Genomic DNA, 24,640 nt, shown 5'->3' with positions numbered 1-24,640 from the left:
CCACCCTGCAAATCAAGTAAAGCATAAAAAGAACACAGCATCTGTACAAATGTTGCTTGCGCTTGCTTCTCCTGACCCCCACGGATACCCAGAATGTCCTATATCACAGTCAGATCCAGACAGAGAACAAAAGGGCTCTTTAAAAAAAATAAACAATTTAGGGGCTCTTGATAGCAGTAGCAAAGGCAGCCTCTCTCTCTCTCTCTCTCTCTCTCTCTCTCACCTTACCTTGCTTCATCCCTTCCCCTCTCCTGTTTTCCCTCACTCTCTTTCTGTACCTGTTTCCTCTCTGTCTCTTTCCCAATCCTTTTATTTCCCTTTTGTTTCTCTCTCTCTTTCTCTCTCCAAGGGCTTTATTGTCATGGGAAACATAAGTTTACATTGCCAAAGCAAGTGAAGTAGATAATAAATAAGTGACATAAACAATAACAATTAACAGTAAACACTGTTTAAAAAAGAATAAAGACATTTCAAATGTCATATTATGTGCAAATAGTTACAAAAGGGAAAATAAATAAACATAAATATGGGTTGTATTTACAATGGTGTTTGTTCTTCACTGGTTGCCCTTTCCTTGTGGCAACAAGTCACACATCTTGCTGCTGTGGTGGCACACTGTGGTATTTCACCCAATAGATATGGGAGTTTATCAAAATTGGGTTTGTTTTCCAATTCTTTGTGGGTCTGTGTAATCTGAGGGAAATATGTGTCTCTAATATGGTCATACATTTGGCAGGAGGTTAGGAAGTGCAGCTCAGTTTCCACCTCATTTTGTGGGCAGTGTGCACATAGCCTGTCTTCTCTTGCCTGCGGCAGCCGTTCTCAATAGCAAGGCTATGTTCACTGAGTCAAAGCTTTCTTTATGTTTGGGTCAGTCACAGTGGTCAGGTATTCTACCGCTGTGTACTCTCTGTTCAGGGCCAAATAGCATCCTAGTTAGCTCAGTTTTTTGGTTAATTCTTTCCAATGTGTCAAGTAATCATATTTTTGTTTTTTCATGATTTGTTTGGGGCTCTGTGGGGTCTGTTTGTGAACAGAGCCCCAGGACCAGCTTGCTTAGTGGACTCTTCTCCAGGTTCATCTATCTGTAGGTGATGGCTTTGTTATGGAAGGTTAGGGAATTGCTTCCTTTTAGGTGGTTTTAGAATTGAACAGCTCTTTTCTGGATTTTGATCATTAGTGGGTATCAGCCTAATTCTGTTCTGCATGCATTAGTTGGTGTTTTACATTGTACACTGAGGATATTTTTGCAGAATTATGCATGCAGATTTTCTAATTTTCACAACCATAAAGGGCAATGGGCTCTTTGACTGATTTAAGTATTTTTAGCCAGATCCTAATTGGTATGTTAAATGTTATCTTCCTTTTGACGGCATAGAAGGACCTTCTTGCCTTGTCTCTCAGATTGTTCACAGCTTTGTGGATGTTACCTGTGGCGCTGATGTTCAGGCCGAGATATGTATAGTTTTTTGTGTGCTAGTAGGGCAACGGTGTCGAGATGGAATTTGTATTTGTGGTCCTGGTAACTGGGCCTTTCTTGGAACACCATTATTTGTGTCTGTGTGATCCGACCCGCTTCCCAGTCCTTGACTGTCTGGGCCCAGGTCTGACAGAATCTATGCAGAAGATATTGGTGCTGCTGTAGGCCCTCCTTGGTTGGGAACAGAAGCACCAGATTATCAGCAAACAGTAGACATTTTACTTCAGATTCCAGTAGGGTGTGGCCGGGTGCTGCAGACTGTTCTAGTGCCCTCACCAATTCGTTGATATACATGTTGAAGAGGGTGGGTCTTAAGATGCATCCCTGTCTAACCCCACGGCCCTGTGGAAAGAAATGTGGGTTTTTTTGCCAAATTTAACCACACACTTGTTGTTTGTGTACTTGGATTTTATAATGTCGCATGTTTTTCCTCCAACACCACTTTCCATCAGTTTGTATAGCAGACCCTCATGCCAAATTGAGTCAAAAGCTTTATTGAGGGCAACAAAGAAGACTTTGCCTATGTTTTGGTTTGTTTGTTTGTCAATTAGGGTGTGGTGAATACGTGGGCTGCCGTATGGTAATTTGGTAAAAAGCCCATTTGAAATTTGCTCTGTACATTGTTTTCATTGAGGAAATGTACGAGTCTGCTGTTAATGACAATTCAGAGGATTTTCCCAAGGTTGCTGTTGACGCATAGTTATTGGGGTCAAATTTATATCCACTTTTGTGGATTGAGGTGATCAGTTCTTGGTCCCAAAAATTGGGGAAGATGCCAGAGCTAAGGATGATGTTAAAGAGTTTAAGTATATCCAATTGGAATTTGTGGTCTGTATATTTGATCATTTCATTGAGGATACCATCAACACCACAGGCCTTTTTATGTTGAAGGGTTTGTATTTTGTCCTGTAGTTCATTCAATGTATTTGTAGAATCCAGTGGGTTCTGGTAGTCTTTAATAGTAAATTCTAAGATTTGTATTTGTTCATGTATATGTTTTTGCTGTTTGTTCTTTGTTATAGGGCAAAAAATATTGGAGAAGGGGTTTTCCCATACATCTCCGTTTTGATAGATAACTCTTCATGTTGTTGTTTGTTTAGTGTTTTCCCAGAAGTGGTTAGAGTCCATGGATTCTTCAGTTGCATTGAGCTGGTTTCTGACATGCTGTTCTATCTTTTTCTGTAGTGTATTTCTGTATTGTTTTAGTGATTCACCGTACTGAAGGCGCAGGCTCAGGTTTTCTGAGTCTCTATGTTTTTGGTTGGATAGGTTTCTCAATTTCTTTCATAGGTTTTTGCATTTTTCATCAAACCATTTGTCATTCTTGTTAATTTTCTTGAAAATGTTAGATTTGATAGGGAAGCTGAAAGATCAAATATACTGTTTAGGTTTCCTTCTGCCAAGTTTACACTTTCACTATTACAGTGAAACATTTTGTCCAGGAAGTTGTCTAAAAGGGAATTCATTTGTTGTCGCTTATGGTGTGTGGTCATCCACACCCCCTCCCAAAATGGTTGCTGTACCATTTTTCCCCATTGTATTACTTGACATAGATCCAGAAAAATCAGATGTGTAAATCTAGTAAGGCCAGAACTGGCATAGTCCCTTTTTTGGTAGGTTTCCACACTACTGCCAAGAGATTAGCTATAGGTGTGTCTACCATAGGAGTCCCCTCGAAGCCTACCCTCTATCTCTGTCTCTGAAACACACACATCGCCAGCTCCCATATAATACCCTCGGTCATAAGGAATCCCTCCCCAGAAAGCTGTGGTGTGCTGGGGTTGGAAAATACCTGTTCTTAATTTGAAAGGGGGGAAAAAATACAGTTACTACTGTACAGTATATGCATGCACACCTTGACACAAAAATGCACACACGTACTCTCTCTCTCACACACACACACACACACACGCGCAGAGTGTTGTCTGAAAGAGATCAAGTAGGTCTCAGCTCCTCTTCACTCATTGAAGGGGGATGTGGCAGCAGAGAACAGAGAAAATTAACAGAGAGAGGGGAGAGAAGAGAGAGAGAGAGAAAAGGATAAACAGGAGAGAGAAAGAGAAAGAGGAGAGAGAAAGAGGAGAGAGGGGGAAAGAGAGAGAGGTCTGTCTTGCATTAAGGATACGTGACAACTGTATGTCTTTCACCTCTAGCGTCGAGCAAACCCGTATCCGGGAGCGTAATCATAGCCTCAAGCACATTACCATAACGCAACGTTAACTATTCATGAAAATCGCAAATGAAATGAAAGAAATATATTCACTCACAAGCTTAGCCTTTTGTTAACAACACTGTCATCTCAGATTTTCAAAATATGCTTTTCAACCATAGCTACACAAGCATTTGTGTAAGAGTATTGATAGCCTAGCATAGCATTAAGCCTAGCATTCAGCAGGCAACATTTTCACAGAAACAAGAAAAGCATTCAAATAAAATAATTTACCTTTGAAGAACGTCGGATGTTTTCAATGACGAGACTCAGTTAGATAGCAAATGTTCATTTTTTCCCGAAATATTATTTGTGTAGGAGAAATCGTTCCGTTTTGTTCATCACGTTTGGCTAAGAAAAAAATCTGAAAATGCAGTCTCTACAACGCCAAACTTTTTACCAAATTAACTCCATAATATCGACAGAAACATGGCAAACGTTGTTTAGAATCAATCCTCAAGGTGTTTTTCACATATCTATTCAATGATAAATCATTCGTGGCAGTTGGGTTTCTCCTCAGAAGCAAACTGAAAAATACTGCAGCTGGAGATTACGCAATAATTGCGACGGAGGACACCAAGCGACCACCTGGTAGATGTAGTGTAAAATGGTCAATCTTCCAATGATATGCCTACAAATACGTCACAATGCTGTCGACACTATGGGGAAACGACAGAAAGTCTAAGCTCATTCGTGGCCCATTCACAGCCATATAAGGAGTCATTGGAACACAGCGCCTTCAAAATCTGGGGCACTTCCTGTTTGAAATTTCATCTTGGTTTCGCCTGTAGCATCAGTTCTGTGGCACTCACAGACAATATCTTTGCAGTTTTGGAAACGTCAGAGTGTTTTCTTTCCAAAGCTGTCAATTATATGCATAGTCGAGCATTGCTTAAAACGGGAACATTTTTTTTATCTAATAATGAAATACCGCCCCCAGAGTTCCAAGAAGTTAAGCTGTCATGGGAAGCCCATGGAGGACGGCCGGCACGCCTCCCAGGCCCTGACTGTTTTGTGACATCTAGGCCAGTTGTTCACCAACAACCAACCAAAGGCAAAAGCCTTTCTAACTAACAGAACAACATCTATAGCAGATCACCATTTGGGAAATACTGCTAGGCTACACAATTAGAGAGACTCCAGGAGGCGTTATATTGTAATCTATTTCCCCTTCCTCTGTCTAGCAGCTTACTATCACACTCAGCTAGGAACTCGGAACACGGTAAAGCTGTTACACAGTCTTATCTGAAGCAGAAGGGAACACAAAGACACACTATGGTTAGAGTCGGGCATCTCTAGCCTGTAGATAGCAGAAAGTGGCTTAATAGCTTTTTCAGAGGATGGTTTGCAGTCCCGGTAAGGGCTTAACATTTCTGAGAGAGAGAGAGAGAGAGAGAGAGAGAGAGAGAGAGAGAGAGAGGAAGAGGGAGAGGGAGAGAGAGAGTGAGAAAAAGAGAGGGAGAGAGAGGGAGAGTGAGAGAGAGAGAGAGAGAGAGAGAGGAAGAGGGAGAGGGAGAGAGAGAGTGAGAAAAAGAGAGGGAGAGAGAGGGAGAGTGAGAGAGAGAGGGAGAGTGAGAGAGTGAGAGAGAGAGAGAGAGAGAGAGAGGGAGAGAGAGAGAGAGAGAGGGAGCGGGAGAGAGAAAGAGAGGGAGAGAGAGAGAGAGAGAGAGAGAGAGAGAGAGAGAGAGAGAGAGAGAGAGAGAGAGAGAGAGACTCATTTCCATAGTTCCTTTAGACCGTTTAGTTTTATCTAACTTGCGACTGAGGTCACTTGAAATTAACTCTAATCATGACTGACTCACAAAACAAAAGGAAAATTCATACAATCTCTGGTAGGCTGGCCTACTAACCCCAAGTCAAGTCAAAAGAGTTACTACGCACATTACGCACAAAGACCCACTCAGTATCCCATTCTCCAAAGATTTGTCAAATCTAATTTTGTACAATCCTACTGTACCACTGCTACATGCCAGGACAAGAGATGAGAAGGACATGATAATAGAACTTTACAGAGCATCAACATGCATTCTTGACAGGCAGACAGGCTTGCTTGGGAGTAATCATCAAGTTATCCCCTGGTTAAAGTGAATGACATACGATCCAGCACCCACCTGGTTCAGATAAAGGATTTTCAGTATACTGTACTCCCACCAAGTTGAAATGGGTTTTGATCACAAACTCACTCTGTTTTAATAAATGGGTTGGAGACCAGTCTCACCTGAAGCAGTGAAAGGGTTTAGTTGGTATTAATAAATGGCTTTCACCTGGTTGAAGTAAAAGGGTTTAGCCCAATATTAATAAATGGCTTTCACCTGGTTGAAGTGAAAGGGTTTAGCCCAATATTAATAAATGGCTTTCACCTGGTTGAAGTAAAAGGGTTTAGCCCAATATTAATAAATGGCTTTCACCTGGTTGAAGTGAAAGGGTTTAGCCCAATATTAATAAATGGCTTTCACCTGGTTGAAGTGAAAGGGTTTAGCCCAATATTAATAAATGGCTTTCACCTGGTTGAAGTAAAAGGGTTTAGCCCAATATTAATAAATGGCTTTCACCTGGTTGAAGTAAAAGGGTTTAGCCTGATATTAATAAATGGCTTTCACCTGGTTGAAGTTCAAGGGTTTAGCCTGATATTAATAAATGGCTTTCACCTGGTTGAAGTTTAGTCTGGTATTAATACATGTCTTTCACCTGGTTAACGCTGATGGGCCTTTCCCTGCGTCCGGTCTGTACCAGTAGTTTGTAGGCCAGGACCCCGTCGTCTGAACCGTTCCTGTAGCTGCTCTGTGTGATCCAACCTGCTTCCCAGTCCTGGTCAAATGCTTCCTGCAGAGCTGTAGACACAGAACCACAACTATAACACAACTATAACAAAACCCAGACTGGTCTCATAGACTAGACGTAACATAATACACGTAAATCCGGGACAATAAATTATAAATGACCTGAGCCCTAGGACCATGCCCCAGGACTACCTGACATGATGACTCCTTGCTGTCCCCAGTCCACCTGACCATGCTGCTGCTCCAGTTTCAACTGTTCTGCACTATTATTATTCGACCATGCTGGTCATTTATGAACATTTGAACATCTTGGCCATGTTCTGTTATAATCTCCAACCGGCACAGCCAGAAGAGGACTGGCCACCCCACATAGCCTGGTTCCTCTCTAGGTTTCTTCCTAGGTTTTGGCCTTTCTAGGGAGTTTTTCCTAGCCACCGTGCTTCTACACCTGCATTGCTTGCTGTTTGGGGTTTTAGGCTGGGTTTCTGTACAGCACTTTGCGATATCAGCTGATGTACGAAGGGCTATATAAATAAATTTGATTTGATGATTTGATATACGTTATGCTTGATATGGTTACATAAGATAGAAGGTTAATCATTACTGCAGTGGGCTAAATCACAAAAGTATACACCTCACACACATTGTTGTATTTGTATTTATTATGGATCCCCATCAGCTTCTGCCAAAGCAGCAGCTACTCTTCCTAGGGCCCAGCAAAATTAAGGCAGTTTATACAATTTTAAAACATTACAATACATTCACAGATTTCACAACACACTGTGTGCCCTCAGGCCCCTACTCCACCACTACCACATATCTACAGTACTAAATCCATGTGTATGTGTATGTGTGTGTGTGTGTGTGTGTGTGTGTGTGTGTGTGTGTGTATGTGTATGTGTATGTGTGTGTGTGTGTGTGTGTGTGTGTGTGTGTGTGTGTGTGTGTGTGTGTGTGTGTGTGTGTGTGTGTGTGTGTGTGTGTCGGTGACAAAATGTGTGTTGCTTCACAGTCCCGCTGTTCTAAAAGGTGTTTTTAAAATTGTTTTTTAAATCTAATTTTACTGCTTACGTCAGTTACTTGATGTGGAATAGAGTTCCATGTAGTCATGGCTCTATGTAGTACTATGTGCCTCCCATAGTCTGTTCTGGACTTGGGGACTGTGAAGAGACCTCTTGTGGGGTATGCATGGGTGTCCAAGCTGTGTGCCAGTAGTTCAAACAGACAACTCGTGATGAAGTCAATCTCTCCTCTACTTTCAGCCAGAAGAGATTGGCATTCATATTAATATTACTCTCCGTGTACATCCAAGTGCCAGCCGTGCTGCCCTGTTCTGAGCCAATTTCAATTTTCCGAAGTCATTTGTGGCACCTGACCACACTACTGAACAGTAGTCAAAGTGTGACAAAACTAGGGCCTGTATGACCTGCCTTGTTGATGGTGTTGTTAAGAAGGCAGAGCATCGCTTTATTAAAGACAGACTTCTCCCCATCTAGCTACTACTGCGTCAATATGTTTTGACCATGACAGTTTACAATCTAGTGTTAGTCCAAGCAGTTTAATCATCTCAACTTGCTCAGTTTCCCCATTATTTATTACAAGATTTAGTTGAGGTTTAGGGTTTAGTGAGTGTTTTGTTCCAAATACAATGCTTTTAGTTTCAGAAATATTTAGGGCTTGTAATGAATACTCAGGGAGAAAAATGTGTAGATTCACGCGCAGTGCGCAGCATATGTTTATTAAGCCTTCACAGAAGGCAGGCAATGGTCAAACACAGGTAGACAGTAAAAAACAAACAATACCTCACAACCCTACAAACAGAAAGAATTGAACTAAATAGGGAGCTGATGAGACCAGGTGAGAAACTAACACAGGTGAAATCAATGAACAAAAATTAAGAACACCAAGAAACAGGGCTACATTCAAGAACACAAAGAAAAAGAACACAAGGTTGACTAAGAAAAGAAAAGCAGAACCTTACAAGGCTAACTTATTCCTTGCCACCCACTCTGAAACTAACTGCATCTCTTTTTTGAGTGTTGCAGTCATTTCAGTTGTTGTAGTAGCTGATGTGTATATTGTTGAGTCATCCGCATACATAGAAACTCTGGCTTTACTCAAAGTCAGTGGCATGTCGTTAGTAAAAATTGAAAAAAGCAAGGGGCCTAAACAACTACCCTGGGGAATTCCTGATTCTAGCTGGATTATATTTGATAGGCTTCCATTAAAGAACACCCTCTGTGTCTGTTAGACAAGTAACTCTTTATCCACATTATAGAAGGGGGTGTAAAGCCATAACACATATGTTTTTTCAGCAGCAGACTATGATCAATAATTTCAAAAGCTGCACTGAAGTCTAACAAGACAGACCCCACAATCATTTTATCATCAAGTTCTCTCAGCCAATCATCAGTCATTTGTGTAAGTGCTGTGCTTGTTGAGTGTCTTTCCCTATAAAGCATGCTGAAATTCTGTTGCCAATTTGTTTACTGGAAAATAGCATTGTATCTGGTCAAACACCATTTTTTCCAGAAGTTTAGTAAGGGTTGGTAACATGCTGATTGGTTGGCTATTTGAGCCAGTAATGGGGGCTTTACTATTCTTGGGTAGCGGAATGACTTTAGCTTCCCTCCAGGCCTGTGGGCACATGCTCTCTAGTAGGCTTACATTGAAGATGTGGCAATATCATCTGCTTTTATCCTCAATCATTTTTCATCTAGATTGTCAGACCTTGGTGGCTTGTCATTGTTGATAGACAACAATAATCTTTTCACCTCTTCCACACTGACTTTACAGAATTCTTGTCTTTCATAATTTGGTCCGATATACTTGGATGTGTAGTGTCAGCGTTATGGGCGTAAAAAAAGAAAACACCTGTATCATGTCAGATATAGAGTTGAAATGTATTCCATTTTGAGTTTGCATCCCAATATTACACTATATACATCACAGAAGACTGAAATATAACAAAACTGTTTGACATAGAAACACCGGATTTTCAGCAGGTGTTTTTAAACAATGTTTATTCATTATGAAATTAAAAAAATATTAATAACATTCCACCCATGAGGCAACTAGGTTATTTGACTGGGCTATGGCAAAACATACTATAGCAAAAACGAAAGGAAGGTGGTTGGTCAGACGTATAACACGAACGTCCAGCAACCCAAAGGTTGCATGTTCGAATCTCATCATGGACAACTTTAGCATTTTAGCTAATTACAAACATTGCAACGACTTACTACTTTTTAGCTACTTTGCAACTACATACTGTAACATGTTAGCTAACCCTTCCCCTAAGACTAATCTGGACCCCTAACCCTAAAGCTTTTAGCTAACCCTTCACCTAACCTTAACTCCTAACCCATAGAGCTAGCGAATGCTAGCGTTAGCCAACTAGCTAACGATAGCAAAACAAATTGGGATTCAGAACATATCATTCGTTTGGCAAATTTGTAACATATTGTGCAAATTGTAATTCATAACACATCATATGATTTGTAATTTGTAACATACTTACAGGATAATATGAAATGCTCTGAGACCATGTTGAAAAACTATTCATCATAACACACAAAGCAACAATAAGATAACCATAACATAACCAAACATCACAAAACAACCTTAACATTACCATATCATAACTATACATCACAACATATTAAACACAACCCCACTCTAGTCTACAAAACAGAACTGAACACACCATCATGACCACATCAAAAACAGGACCACATTCTACACATTCTAGACCAACAGAACTATCAACATGTTACATTCAATGTATTTTTTGGCACTAGGTAAATGTCTGCGTGCATTTACTGTGAACACTGAGACTGTACCCACTTTAAGTTACAGTTTTAACTAGGGATGCATGATATATCGGTGAACATATCGGAATGTCTAGTTTAGCAGCAATGTTATTAAAAACCGATGCATACCTATATAATGTACAGTGCCTTGCAAAAGTATTCATCCCACGGAGCACCATTAAATCCATTATAAAAAATGGAAAGAATATGGCACCACAACAAACCTGCCAAGAGACGGCTGCACACCAAATCTCACAGACCAGGCAAGGAGGGCATTAATTAGAGAGGCAACAAAGAGACCAAAGATAACCCTGAAGGAGCTGCAAAGCTCCACAGCGGAGATTGGAGTATCCGTCCATAGGACCACTAAGCCGTACACTCCACAGAGCTGGGCTTTACGGAAGAGGGGCCAGAAAAAAAGCCATTGCTTAATGAAAACAATAAGCAAGCACATTTGGTGTTCGCCAAAAGGCATGTGGGAGACTCCCTGAACATATGGAAGAGGGTACTCTGGTTAGATGAGACTAAAATTGAGCTTTTTGGCCATTGAGGAAAACGCTATCTCTGGCGCAAACCCAACACCTCTCATCACCCCCAGAACCCAATCCCCACAGTAAAGCATCCTGCTGTGGGGATGTTTTTCATCGGCAGGGACTGGGAAACTGGTCAGATTTGAAGGAATGATGAATGGAGCTAAATACAGGGAAATGCTTAAGGGAAACCTGTCTTCCAGAGATTTGAGACTGGGACGGAGGTTCACCTTCCAGCAGGACAATGACCCTAAGCATACTGCTAAAGCAACACTCGAGTGATTTAAGGGGAAACATTTAAATGTCTTGGAATGGCCTAGTCAAAGCCCAGACCTAAATCCAATTGAGAATCTGGTACGACTTAAAGATTGCTGTACACCAGCGGAACCCATCCAACTTGAAGGAGCTGTAGCAGTTTTGCCTTGAATAACAGGCAGAAATCCCAGTGGCTAGATGTGCCAAGCTTATAGAGACATACCCCAAGAGACTTGCAGCTGTAATTGCTGCAAAAGGGGGCTCGACAAAGTATTGACTTTGGGGGGGTGAATAGTTACGCACGCTCACATTTTCAGTTTTTTTGTATTATTTCTTATTTTTATTTTATTATTTTACCTTTATATAACTAGGCATGTCAGTTAAGAACAAATTCTTATTTACAATGACCGCCTAGGAACAGTGGGTTAACTGACTTGTTCAGGGGCAGAATGACAGATTTTTACCTTGTCAGCTCGGGGATTAGATCTAGCAACCTTTCGCTTACTGGCCCGAAACTCTAACCACTAGGCTACCTGCTGCCCCGCCGCCCCATTTGTTTCACAATAAAAAATATTTTGCATCTTCAAAGTGGTAGGCATGTTTTTAATTCAAATGATACAAACCCCCCGAAAATACAGTGCCTTGCGAAAGTATTCGGCCCCCTTGAACTTTGCGACCTTTTGCCACATTTCAGGCTTCAAACATAAAGATATAAAACTGTATTTTTTGTGAAGAATCAACAACAAGTGGGACACAATCATGAAGTGGAACGACATTTATTGGATATTTCAAACTTTTTTAACAAATCAGAAACTGAAAAATTGGGCGTGCAAAATTATTCAGCCCCTTTACTTTCAGTGCAGCAAACTCTCTCCAGAAGTTCAGTGAGGATCTCTGAATGATCCAACGTTGACCTAAATGACTAATGATGATAAATACAATCCACCTGTGTGTAATCAAGTCTCCGTATAAATGCACCTGCACTGTGATAGTCTCAGAGGTCCGTTAAAAGCGCAGAGAGCATCATGAAGAACAAGGAACACACCAGGCAGGTCCGAGATACTGTTGTGAAGAAGTTTAAAGCCGGATTTGGATACAAAAAGATTTCCCAAGCTTTAAACATCCCAAGGAGCACTGTGCAAGCGATAATATTGAAATGGAAGGAGTATCAGACCACTGCAAATCTACCAAGACCTGGCCGTCCCTCTAAACTTTCAGCTCATACAAGGAGAAGACTGATCAGAGATGCAGCCAAGAGGCCCATGATCACTCTGGATGAACTGCAGAGATCTACAGCTGAGGTGGGAGACTCTGTCCATAGGACAACAATCAGTCAGTCGTATATTGCACAAATCTGGCCTTTATGGAAGAGTGGCAAGAAGAAAGCCATTTCTTAAAGATATCCATAAAAAGTGTAGTTTAAAGTTTGCCACAAGCCACCTGGGAGACACACCAAACATGTGGAAGAAGGTGCTCTGGTCAGATGAAACCAAAATTGAACTTTTTGGCAACAATGCAAAACGTTATGTTTGGCGTAAAAGCAACACAGCTCATCACTCTGAACACACCATCCCCACTGTCAAACATGGTGGTGGCAGCATCATGGTTTGGGCCTGATTTTCTTCAGCAGGGACAGGGAAGATGGTTAAAATTGATGGGAAGATGGATGGAGCCAAATACAGGACCATTCTGGAAGAAAACCTGATGGAGTCTGCAAAAGACCTGAGACTGGGACGGAGATTTGTCTTCCAACAAGACAATGATCCAAAACATAAAGCAAAATCTACAATGGAATGGTTCAAAAATAAACATATCCAGGTGTTAGAATGGCCAAGTCAAAGTCCAGACCTGAATCCAATCGAGAATCTGTGGAAAGAACTGAAAACTGCTGTTCACAAATGCTCTCCATCCAACCTCAGTGAGCTCGAGCTGTTTTGCAAGGAGGAATGGGAAAAAATTTCAGTCTCTCGATGTGCAAAACGGATAGAGACATACCCCAAGCGACTTACAGCTGTAATCACAGCAAAAGGTGGTGCTACAAAGTATTAACTTAAGGGGGCTGAATAATTTAGCACGCCCAATTTTTCAGTTTTTGATTTGTTAAAAAAGTTTGAAATATCCAATAAATGTCGTTCCACTTCATGATTGTGTCCCACTTGTTGTTGATTCTTCACAAAAAAATACAGTTTTATATCTTTATGTTTGAAGCCTGAAATGTCGCAAAAGGTCGCAAAGTTCAAGGGGGCCGAATACTTTCGCAAGGCACTGTATTTAAAATCCAGGTTGTAAGCCAACAAAATAATAAAAATGCCAAGGAAGTGAATACTTTCGTAAGCCACTGTAGGTATATGACGTAATGATGCCACGTAAAATGTTGCTCTACACTTGTAACACAGCATTCCTAACCTAGCCCACACAATGTCTGCTGTGTGTATCGAGCAGTCAAGAAGTCGAGCAAAGAGTAAAAACATTTCAGCGAGACAACTCAAAGGCGAAATCCATTAAAGCCAAGATAATGAAATTCATTGCCATTGACAATCAACCGTTCTCTGTCGTGGGAGATGTTGGCTTTCACCGACTGGTCGAGCACCGGTACACACTACCAAGTGCGCTACTTTTCAGATGCTGCCCTACCGGATTTACACAATAATAGTTTCACTGCTATTAGCTTCACGACATACATACTATGGAACACCGTTTGGGTCTTTGCATGTCAAAAATGATACAGTAGCACTGTCAAAAGATTTGCAAAAATGTCTGCAAACAAGCAAATACTGACCACAAATGATGTGCTTACAATGCCACGTTGGTAAAAGCATTGTTTGTTTGCCCGCAACGTCTGGGGTAGCAAGCTAGCTTTAGCTTGGTACCTAGCTAGCACAAATACAACCAGCCTGAAAACAATGACCAGTAGAAACTGCAGTCATTTCCACTATTCTTAGCAAGGATTTAAGAGTCCTTGTGAGTAAGTATTAGCCAGGTTGTCACTTGTTGTTCGCCTATTGAAATTGAACTTCAGTTCATGAAAATAAATAGCTAGCCAGCTACTTAACCCTGTTGCCCAAAGCTAACATTATAAGCAGCCAGCTAGCTTCATCCGACTAGTGAGACTCGGCCTGACCGGGTTATGTGTTGTAAAGCTAGCCACAATAAGGATTATGCACAGTAGTGGAATTTGAGGTTTGCCTTCAAAATAAAATTACCTCTCTGAAAGAGATGCAGAAGGTTACAATTGGTGGAATCATGCAATATTTAGACTAGGTAATGTTAAAAAGGTTGGAATGTGAAGCAATGAAATGTAGCAATCAATCTACTCGGTGACACCCACAGAACAAAACTGTGAATAGTTTTACACGAATATTAGCGGTGTAGCTCTTATTGCGGGACTGTGACAGTGTGTAATCACCTCCCCAGTCAGCCAATTGTCTGTATTGACATTCATGTTGCACTGTACAGCTTTACCTAAGGATTGGGGATTGATGAAATGGGATAACAGTCTACCCAATACCCAATATATTTTTTCCCAACGTCCTCCTCAGAGTTATCAGACTCCAAAACATCTAAGCAGTATTGTTTTTCCTCCGAAACCTTTACCCTTACCTTAACCATTCAGAATGAGTATCAACATTTAACCCTATCCCAAAACTTTACCCTTACCTTAACCATTCAGAATGAGTACCTACATTTAACCCTATCCCAAACCTTTACCCTTACCTTAACCATTCAGAATGAGTACCTACATTTAACCCTATCCCAAACCTTTACCCTTACCTTAACCATTCAGAATGAGTACCAACATTTAACCCTATCCCAAACCTTTACCCTTACCTTAACCATTCAGAATGAGTACCAACATTTAACCCTATCCCACACCTTTACCCTTACCTTAACCATTCAAAATGAGTACCTACATTTAACCCTATCCCAAACCTTTACCCTTACCTTAACCATTCAGAATGAGTACCTACATTTAACCCTATCCCAAACCTTTACCCTTACCTTAACCATTCAGAATGAGTACCAACATTTAACCCTATCCCAAACCTTTACCCTTACCTTAACCATTCAGAATGAGTACCTACATTTAACCCTATCCCAAACCTTTACCCTTACCTTAACCATTCAGAATGAGTACCTACATTTAACCCTATCCCAAACCTTTACCCTTACCTTAACCATTCAGAATGAGTACCAACATTTAACCCTATCCCAAACCTTTACCCTTACCTTAACCATTCAGAATGAGTACCAACATTTAACCCTATCCCAAACCTTTACCCTTACCTTAACCATTCAGAATGAGTACCTACATTTAACCCTATCCCAAACCTTTACCCTTACCTTAACCATTCAGAATGAGTATCAACATTTAACCCTATCCCAAAACTTTACCCTTACCTTAACCATTCAGAATGAGTACCAACATTTAACCCTATCCCAAAACTTTTCCCTTACCTTAACCATTCAGAATGAGTACCAACATTTAACCCTATCCCAAACCTTTACCCTTACCTTAACCATTCAGAATGAGTACCTACATTTAACCCTATCCCAAACCTTTACCCTTACCTTAACCATTCAGAATGAGTACCTACATTTAACCCTATCCCAAACCTTTACCCTTACCTTAACCATTCAGAATGAGTACCAACATTTAACCCTATCCCAAACCTTTACCCTTACCTTAACCATTCAGAATGAGTACCAACATTTAACCCTATCCCAAAACTTTTCCCTTACCTTAACCATTCAGAATGAGTACCAACATTTAACCCTATCCCAAACCTTTACCCTTACCTTAACCATTCAGAATGAGTACCTACATTTAACCCTATCCCAAACCTTTACCCTTACCTTAACCATTCAGAATGAGTACCAACATTTAACCCTATCCCAAACCTTTACCCTTACCTTAACCATTCAGAATGAGTACCAACATTTAACCCTATCCCAAAACTTTACCCTTACCTTAACCATTCAGAATGAGTACCAACATTTAACCCTATCCCAAACCTTTACCCTTACCTTAACCATTCAGAATGAGTACCAACATTTAACCCTATTCCAAACCTTTACCCTTACCTTAACCATTCAGAATGAGTACCAACATTTAACCCTATCCCAAACCTTTACCCTTACCTTAACCATTCAGAATGAGTACCAACATTTAACCCTATCCCAAACCTTTACCCTTACCTTAACCATTCAGAATGAGTACCTACATTTAACCCTATCCCAAACCTTTACCCTTACCTTAACCATTCAGAATGAGTACCTACATTTAACCCTATCCAAAACCTTTACCCTTACCTTAACCATTCAGAATGAGTACCAACATTTAACCCTATCCCAAACCTTTACCCTTACCTTAACCATTCAAAATGAGTACCTACATTTAACCCTATCCCAAACCTTTACCCTTACCTTAACCATTCAGAATGAGTACCTACATTTAACCCTATCCCAAACCTTTACCCTTACCTTAACCATTCAGAATGAGTACCTACATTTAACCCTATCCAAAACCTTTACCCTTACCTTAACCATTCAGAATGAGTACCTACATTTAACCCTATCCAAAACCTTTACCCTTACCTTAACCATTCAGAATGAGTATCTACATTTAACCGTATCCAAAACCTTTACCCTTACCTTAACCATTCAGAATGAGTACCTACATTTAACCCTATCCCAAACCTTTACCCTTACCTTAACCATTCAGAATGAGTACCTACATTTAACCCTCATTTGACGTTTGGAGAAATGGAACGATACAGATCATCAGGAGAAACAAAGACACTTTGAAATTTGACGTTTGGAGAACGTGGATGAATGTCTAATTCTGCAGTAAGCAACAACACCAGTAGCAGGTCTCTCGCTCAGTCTTTCTCTCTGTGTATGGCTGTGGTTTGTTTGCATGCTTGTGTCTGCTTGATCTGGAATCTCAGCACAAAGTGTTGAAAGTGTTCAATCTCTTTCAAATGTCTGAGTTGTGAGACTAGTAATCCACAGTTTATTAGTCAATGTGCCTCTGTTTCAGCCCTACACACACACAGAGGGATAATGATTGTGTAATTACACACATTTCTCCCCCGCACTACACTATGCGACTTCACCAAATGCCTTGTTAAAAGACGTTGGGACACACCGTGCTACTTAGTGCTTTGTATAAGAGCAGGACAAACACAGTATTTAACTCTGACATGTTTTTTCTTTCAAGTAGAACTAGCTGGGAATATCTCTCTCTACCTCTTAATTTCTCTCCTTCATGCTCTCTATCTCCACTTCATTCTTTCTCTCCTCCTGGCCTCCCCCTCTTCCCCTGTCTGCTCCACCTGGCCTTTCTGGGACAGAAAGGTGTACAGTCTCCCCTGCTCGCTGTCTGGGTCCAATTGGTCCAGCCATCTCTCACCGAGCAATATTAAACACAGCTCTCTGTAACTCACCCACTCTGCAGCTCCCGCCCAGCCACACACACGCACACACAAATGCACACGCAGACACAGATGAATATACACACGTACATGTACAAGCACTTCAACCCTCACTAGTGTCGTGTACTTGTCCTCACAGAGCCTCTAGGCTTAGTTCATGTTGCTGGGAAACAACTGCAGCTAATGAGGACAAAGTGTGTGTGTGTGAAAGCCTGTATATGTCTATGTACTGCATATCTATCGCCCCTCCTGGCTCACCTTGCAACCAGTCCCTGAAGTAGTGGAGCCACATGCGTGGTAGCTGTCCGTCGTCCTCTCTCAGTACATAGGGGACTGTGTTAAAGCTGTGGTGCAGCTGGTAGAGCAGTGGCTGGGCCTGGGAGTACTCCGCCCGCTGGGTCACCACGTACATGTTGTAGAAAGAGAAGAACTTGAACTGGGCCCCGATGAAGTCGTACTCGCTGGTCTCCCTGGGAACGATGTCGGTCAGCTCCAGCCCGTCCCGCACCCGTGTGGTCCCGTACAGACTGACCACCAGCAGGGCCAGGAACAACAGGATGACCACCACCTGGAGTGAGGGATGGAAGGGAGGAGGGAGCGAAGGGGGGGGGGGGGGGGGGGGGGGTTATTGAGGGAGATAAGTGCACTACACCAAACACGGGTGGTCCTTTACAGACTGATGTCCAGCAACCACAGAAACATCCAATGTGAACTGGAGATGAGTGTTAAGTGCAAAAGTTGTGCACTATATAGGGAATAGGGTGCCATTTTAGAAGCAGTCACACCACGTAGCTACCACTATCAGGACCTGTTTTACTATCCCAGTTAGTGACCCATCTCAACACCCTAGCAAGTCTAATGTAGTGTTTGACTACAGGCTGAGTCAGTCAGGTCAGGTTAACGGCCCACCCAGGAGATAAGAGAGAAGTGTTTTTAGTCCGATACTGACCACAGACTAAAAGCCGGGTAGTCAGATACTACATTAGTCTTGCTAGGGTGTTGAGATGGGTCACTAACTGGGATAGTAAAACAGGTCCTGATAGTGGTAGCTACGTGGTGTGACTGCTTCTAAAATGGCACCCTATGCCTAAGAGATATGATTCATAGAACGTACTGGAACAGAGCTAGCTCCGTGGTTAACTAGCTCTGATTCAGCAGGCTGGGAAAGGTAGCCACTGCTAGTGAGGAACACGTACACACACAGAGAGACAGACAGACTGACCTTGGTGGTGGGCTGCAGTAGGAAGGGGGCGTAGTGCTTCTCGGCAAAGGAGGCCAAGGTCCACCGGGAGCAATGGGGTTCCAGACAGCGTAGCCCCAGAGAGGCCCCTCCAAACTGGGACAGCAGATCCCTGGTGGAGCTAGCACTCTCCCCCGACACACACACCACCTCCCCCGCTTGGGGGGAGACAGTGGGGATGCCAGAGGATGACTGGGGAGGAGAAGGGACCGAGCCTGAACCACGGCTACCGTGGTTGTTGACGTGACCACTGCTACTCCCACTCCGGCTGAGATGGTTGCTGTGGTGGTTGTTGTTGTTTCCGTGACTGGTGTTGGGGTTGTTGGCGGGGCCGGTGGCGACAGGCGTGGGTGTGAAGGGTTGTACGGAGATCTGCGATCTGGGTTCGGCCGTAGTGTAAAAGGCCTGAGTCCTGGGGTCGTACTCTGTCCTCAACTGGACAGTAGACTGCATGGTGATCTGAGTCTGCTGGGAGAAACCATGGCTGCTGTAGGACGGGGGTGAGCTGCTGTATGTGGGAGGGGTGGTGTGGTAGGAGGGGTGAGGGGGGCTGTAGCGACTGCTGTCCGCTCCGTCCACGTGGACCTGGGGCTCGATCTGGATCACCCTGTTAGGGACACAGACAGAGAGACAGACCATTAGCACTGGGGCTGGAGTCAAACAGACAGACAGACAGAAAGACAGATAGCACTGGGGCTGAAGACAGACAGACAGACAGACAGACAGACAGACAGACAGACAGACAGACAGACAATTAGCACTGGGGCTGGAGACAAACAGAAAGACAGACAGACTGACAGTTAGCACTGGGGCTGGAAACAAACAGAAAGACAGACAGACAGAAAGACAGACAGAGAGTCAGACAGACAGACAGACAGTTAGCACTGGGACTGGAAAGAAACAGAAAGACAGTTAGCACTGGGGCTGGAAACAAACAGAAAGACAGACAGACAGTTGGCACTGGGGCTGGAGACAAACAGGAAGACAGACAGACAGTTAGCACTGGGGCTGGAAACAAACAGACAGACAGTTAGCACTGGGGCTGGAGACAAACAGGAAGACAGACAGACAGTTAGCACTGGGGCTGGAAACAAACAGGAAGACAGACAGACAGTTAGCACTGGGGCTGGAGACAAACAGACAGACAGTTAGCACTGGGGCTGGAGACAAACAGGAAGACAGACAGACAGTTAGCACTGGGGCTGGAGACAAACAGACAGTCAGACAGACAGTTAGCACTGGGGCTGGAAACAAACAGGAAGACAGACAGACAGTTAGCACTGGGGCTGGAGAAAAACAGACAGACAGTTAGCACTGGGGCTGGAGACAAACAGACAAACAGACAGACAGTTAGCACTGGGGCTGGAGACAAACAGGAAGACAGACAGTTAGCACTGGGGCTGGAAACAAACAGACAAACAGACAGACAGTTAGCACTGAGGCTGGAGACAAACAGACAGTCAGACAGCCAGACAGACAAACAGACAGTTAGCACTGGGGCAGGAAACAAACAGAAAGACAGACAGACAGTTAGCACTGGGGCTGGAGACAAACAGAAAGACAGACAGTTAGCACTGGGGCTGGAGACAAACAGACAGTCAGACAGAAAGTTAGCACTGGGGCTGGAGACAAACAGAAAGACAGACAGACAGTTAGCACTGGGGCTGGAGACAAACAGAAAGACAGACAGACAGTTAGCACTGGGGCTGGAGACAAACAGGAAGACAGACAGTTAGCACTTGGGCTGGAGACAAACAGAAAGACAGACAGACAGTTAGCACTGGGGCTGGAGACAAACAGAAAGACAGAAAGACAGTTAGCACTGGGGCTGGAGACAAACAGACAGTCAGACAGACAGTTAGCACTGGGGCTGGAGACAAACAGACAGTCAGACAGACAGTTAGCACTGGGGCTGGAGACAAACAGACCGTCAGACAGACAGTTAGCACTGGGGCTGGAGACAAACAGACCGTCAGACAGACAGAAAGACAGACAGAGAGTTAGCACTGGGGCTGGAGACAAACAGAAAGACAGACAGACAGTTAGCACTGGGGCTGGAGACAAACAGAAAGACAGACAGACAGTTAGCACTGGGGCTGGAGACAAACAGACAGTCAGACAGACAGTTAGCACTGGGGCTGGAGACAAACAGACTGTCAGACAGACAGAAAGACAGACAGAGAGTTAGCACTGGGGCTGGAGACAAACAGAAAGACAGACAGACAGTTAGCACTGGGGCTGGAGACAAACAGAAAGACAGACAGACAGTTAGCACTGGGGCTGGAGACAAACAGAAAGACAGACAGACAGTTAGCACTGGGGCTGGAGACAAACAGAAAGACAGACAGACAGTTAGCACTGGGGCTGGAGACAAACAGACAGTCAGACAGACAGTTAGCACTGGGGCTGGAGACAAACAGGAAGACAGACAGTTAGCACTGGGGCTGGAGACAAACAGACAGTCAGACAGACAGTTAGCACTGGGGCTGGAGACAAACAGGAAGACAGACAGTTAGCACTGGGGCTGGAGACAAACAGACAGTCAGACAGACAGTTAGCACTGGGGCTGGAGACAAACAGAAAGACAGACAGACAGCCAGACAGACAAACAGACAGTTAGCACTGTGGCAGGAAACAAACAGAAAGACAGACAGACAATTAGCACTGGGGCTGGAGACAAACAGACAGTCAGACAGACAAACTGACAGTTAGCACTTTGGCATGAGAAAAACAGACAGACAAGACAGTTAGCACTGGGGCTGGATATGTTTGCCTCTGTGAGTGTATTTAACATGTGCCTCTGTGAGTGTATTTAACATGTGCCTCTGTGAGTGTATTTAACATGTGCCTCTGTGAGAGTATTTAACATGTGCCTCTGTGAATGTATTTAACATGTGCCTCTGTGAGTGTATTTAACATGTGCCTCTGTGAGTGTATTTAACATGTGCCTCTGTGAGTGTATTTAACATGTGCCTCTGTGAGTGTATTTAACATGTGCCTCTGTGAGTGTATTTAACATGTGCCTCTGTGAGTGTATTTAACATGTGCCTCTGTGAGTGTATTTAACATGTGCCTCTGTGAGTGTATTTAACATGTGCCTCTGTGAGTGTATTTAACATGTGCCTCTGTGAGTGTATTTAACATGTGCCTCTGTGAGTGTATTTAACATGCGCCTCTGTGAGTGTTTAGCAGCTGAACATGCACAAGCAGGCAGACAGGCAGACAGACATGTAGACAGGCAGGAAGTCAGTCAAGCAGACAGGCTGACAGACACGTAGACAGGCAGGAAGTCAGTCAGGCAGACAGGCTGACAGACACGTAGCCAGGCAGGAAGTCAGTCAGGCAGACAGGCTGACAGACACATAGACAGGCAGGAAGTCAGTCAGGCAGACAGGCAGACAGACACGTAGACAGGCAGGAAGTCAGTCAGGCAGACAGACACGTAGACAGGCAGGAAGTCAGTCGGGCAGACAGGCAGACAGACACGTAGACAGGCAGGAAGTCAGTCAGGCAGACAGACACGTAGACAGGCAGGAAGTCAGTCAGGCAGACAGGCTGACAGACCGGCAGGTGATGTTTAATAAAGAGAGAGAAGGATAAACAGACAGCCAGACAGAAAACCCGACAGAAAGAAAACTCAGTGAGGGGGATTTGAGGTAGAGAGAGACACTCAGCTGTAATCACATGGAAGAATACAACACACAACACACCTTTTTCAGCCACAGGGTGAAGTTCAGCGCTATAGCACGATTGAAATGTAAAGGTAATTTCCGATTGAGCAGACATATGCAGTGTTTACCATGAATCTCCGCTAACGCAGGAAAACTGCCTTTATACTTCTATCATGCTGTAGCGGAGCCCTTCAGCATTACGGATTGAATCTAGCTCATAGTGTGTGTGTGTTTGTGTGTGTAACCTGTAGAAGCAGCAGAAAATGTCAAAACGCCGGTCCTCTCTGCGATACAGGTCCATACTGAGGATGGCAGGGAAGATGAGCAGCACCATAGCAAAGTTAAACACGACCACCACCGCAGCCTGGTCAGGGAGAACACATACAGGGAACAAGGTGTTAAATTAACTCATCAGGTTGCCATGACCTATGTGAAGGAGGAAGGGGGTAGTTCATATTGCTCCTAACCCTACCCTTATCGCACCGGCCCCTCTAAACACACACGCACGCACACACATACCGGCATGCACACCCACATACACACACAAAGTGTACATATTTCATATCATAACACTGAAGTAAGAGATAAAGTGAGTTAACCAACATAAAAAAAATACTACAGCCTACTATAGAATACTATAGTACTTGGTTTCATAGTATTCTGTAGTTGTCACGGATCCCTCCGGAACTTTCATCACGCACACCTGTCCCCTATTCCCACTGATTAGTACTTGAAACCAAAGTGTGCCCTTTTGTTTCCATTGTCTGTCGATTATTGTTACAATGTCCGTGGGTGTGTGTGAGTACTTGTGTTGTGTGTTTTGGGCAGATGATTACGGGTCTCGTCCCGTGTGTTAATCATTGTGCGTGTGTGTATTTATACTAGGGACTCCTCACTCTTTTGTTTTGGGTTTCGACCGTGTTTTTGTTACGTGTTTGTTTGGTCTTCGTCCCCGTGCCTGTACACGGCACGCCGTAATTTGGGCCTAATAAAAAACATTATTTTTTTCCTGCGTCTGTCTCCCGATCCTTCATGCCAACGTGACAGTAGCGAACTGAAGTATATCCGTAGAATACTATACTCCACACTGCAGTATCCCTCGATCCTGTAGTGCTTACTATAGAATGTTGTAGTGTACTGTACAATGCTAAACTGGACACTACAGTATGCCACGCTAAACTGGACACTACAGTATGCCGCGATCATACTGTAGAATACACTACACACTGTAGTACCTTTCAGTCATTACAGTTTTTCTCAATCACGTACAAGCATTTTTTACCTGTGTTGAAACATATCTATAGCAAAACAGCAATGATCAAATACTTTCTCTGGTGGCACAGCTGGCGCTGCAGTACAGCACCCTTAGCCACTGCGCCATCCAGGAGGCCCTGTCAATTGTCATACTTGAGTAAAAGTAAAGATGCCTGAATAGAAAATGTGTTATACTGATAAGTGCGTGAACTGGACCGTACTGATGTCCTGCCTGAGCATTCAAAATGTAACAAGTACTTTTGGATGTCAGGGAAAATGTATGAGGTAAAAACGACATTATTTTCTTTAGAAATGTAGTGGAATAAAAGTAAAAGTTGTGAAAAATATAAATAATAAAGTAAAGTACAGATACTACAAAAAACTCCTTAAGTAGTACTTTTACTTATTTACTTTACACCACTGCACCTTTCCTTATATCTAGTGTGGAATGTCTTTCTGTGCGTCAATGGAAAATGTATAAAACTATGAGAATGATACCAATGAATGAATACAGCACACAATGTGCTTAATGTTTATTTCATTTTTTTATCAGGAATAATTTTTGATATGTATGACATTTAGGTGAAATATACATACGTGGAGAGTAATTGCCCACAATGCTGCACCTTTGGATAGTTGCATTTCCAGTTTTGATCATCTTGATTTAGTGACTGCAAAGAAAATGAATTGATCTACTGGGATTTTTTTAAACACAGACTAACTTTCTGTATTGTCTGCTTGGACTCAAGAGACAAGTATGTTCATCTTTTTGCAGGCAGTCATGTTCTTTTGATGAATGTAGTTGCAATTTTTACAGTGTAATATAGTTTTGCTGAATTTATTTTTGTTTTGAAAAGGAAAATACATTTTGAAAATGTATTTAGTGTTTTGCAAAATGCCACAGAGTTCTGTGACTTTTGGACTCTCTGAAAGTCAACAACATTGTTACAAAAAAGCTATTACGCAATTGAGGAA

The 24,640-nt window shown here is 42.8% G+C and overlaps 1 protein-coding gene across 1 annotated transcript in view; it reads right to left on the bottom strand.

Moving 5' to 3' along the window:
• Positions 1-24,640, bottom strand: part of LOC110535101 (protein patched homolog 1) — a 150,026-nt gene that overhangs the window by 34,302 nt on the left and 91,084 nt on the right. The window contains exons 13-16 of the mRNA XM_036936201.2: positions 22,657-22,775; positions 18,723-19,347; positions 17,759-18,068; positions 6,378-6,520 (exon numbers count right to left, since the gene is read on the bottom strand). Coding sequence (XP_036792096.2) covers positions 6,378-6,520; positions 17,759-18,068; positions 18,723-19,347; positions 22,657-22,775 — 1,197 coding nt within the window. The remainder of the gene's footprint in view (positions 1-6,377; positions 6,521-17,758; positions 18,069-18,722; positions 19,348-22,656; positions 22,776-24,640) is intronic.

Source organism: Oncorhynchus mykiss, chromosome 11 (genome assembly GCF_057628025.1).
Source record: "Oncorhynchus mykiss isolate SJ-2025 chromosome 11, ASM5762802v1, whole genome shotgun sequence".
Lineage (NCBI taxonomy): Eukaryota > Metazoa > Chordata > Actinopteri > Salmoniformes > Salmonidae > Oncorhynchus > Oncorhynchus mykiss.
This window is presented reverse-complemented; position numbering and strand designations above follow the sequence as displayed.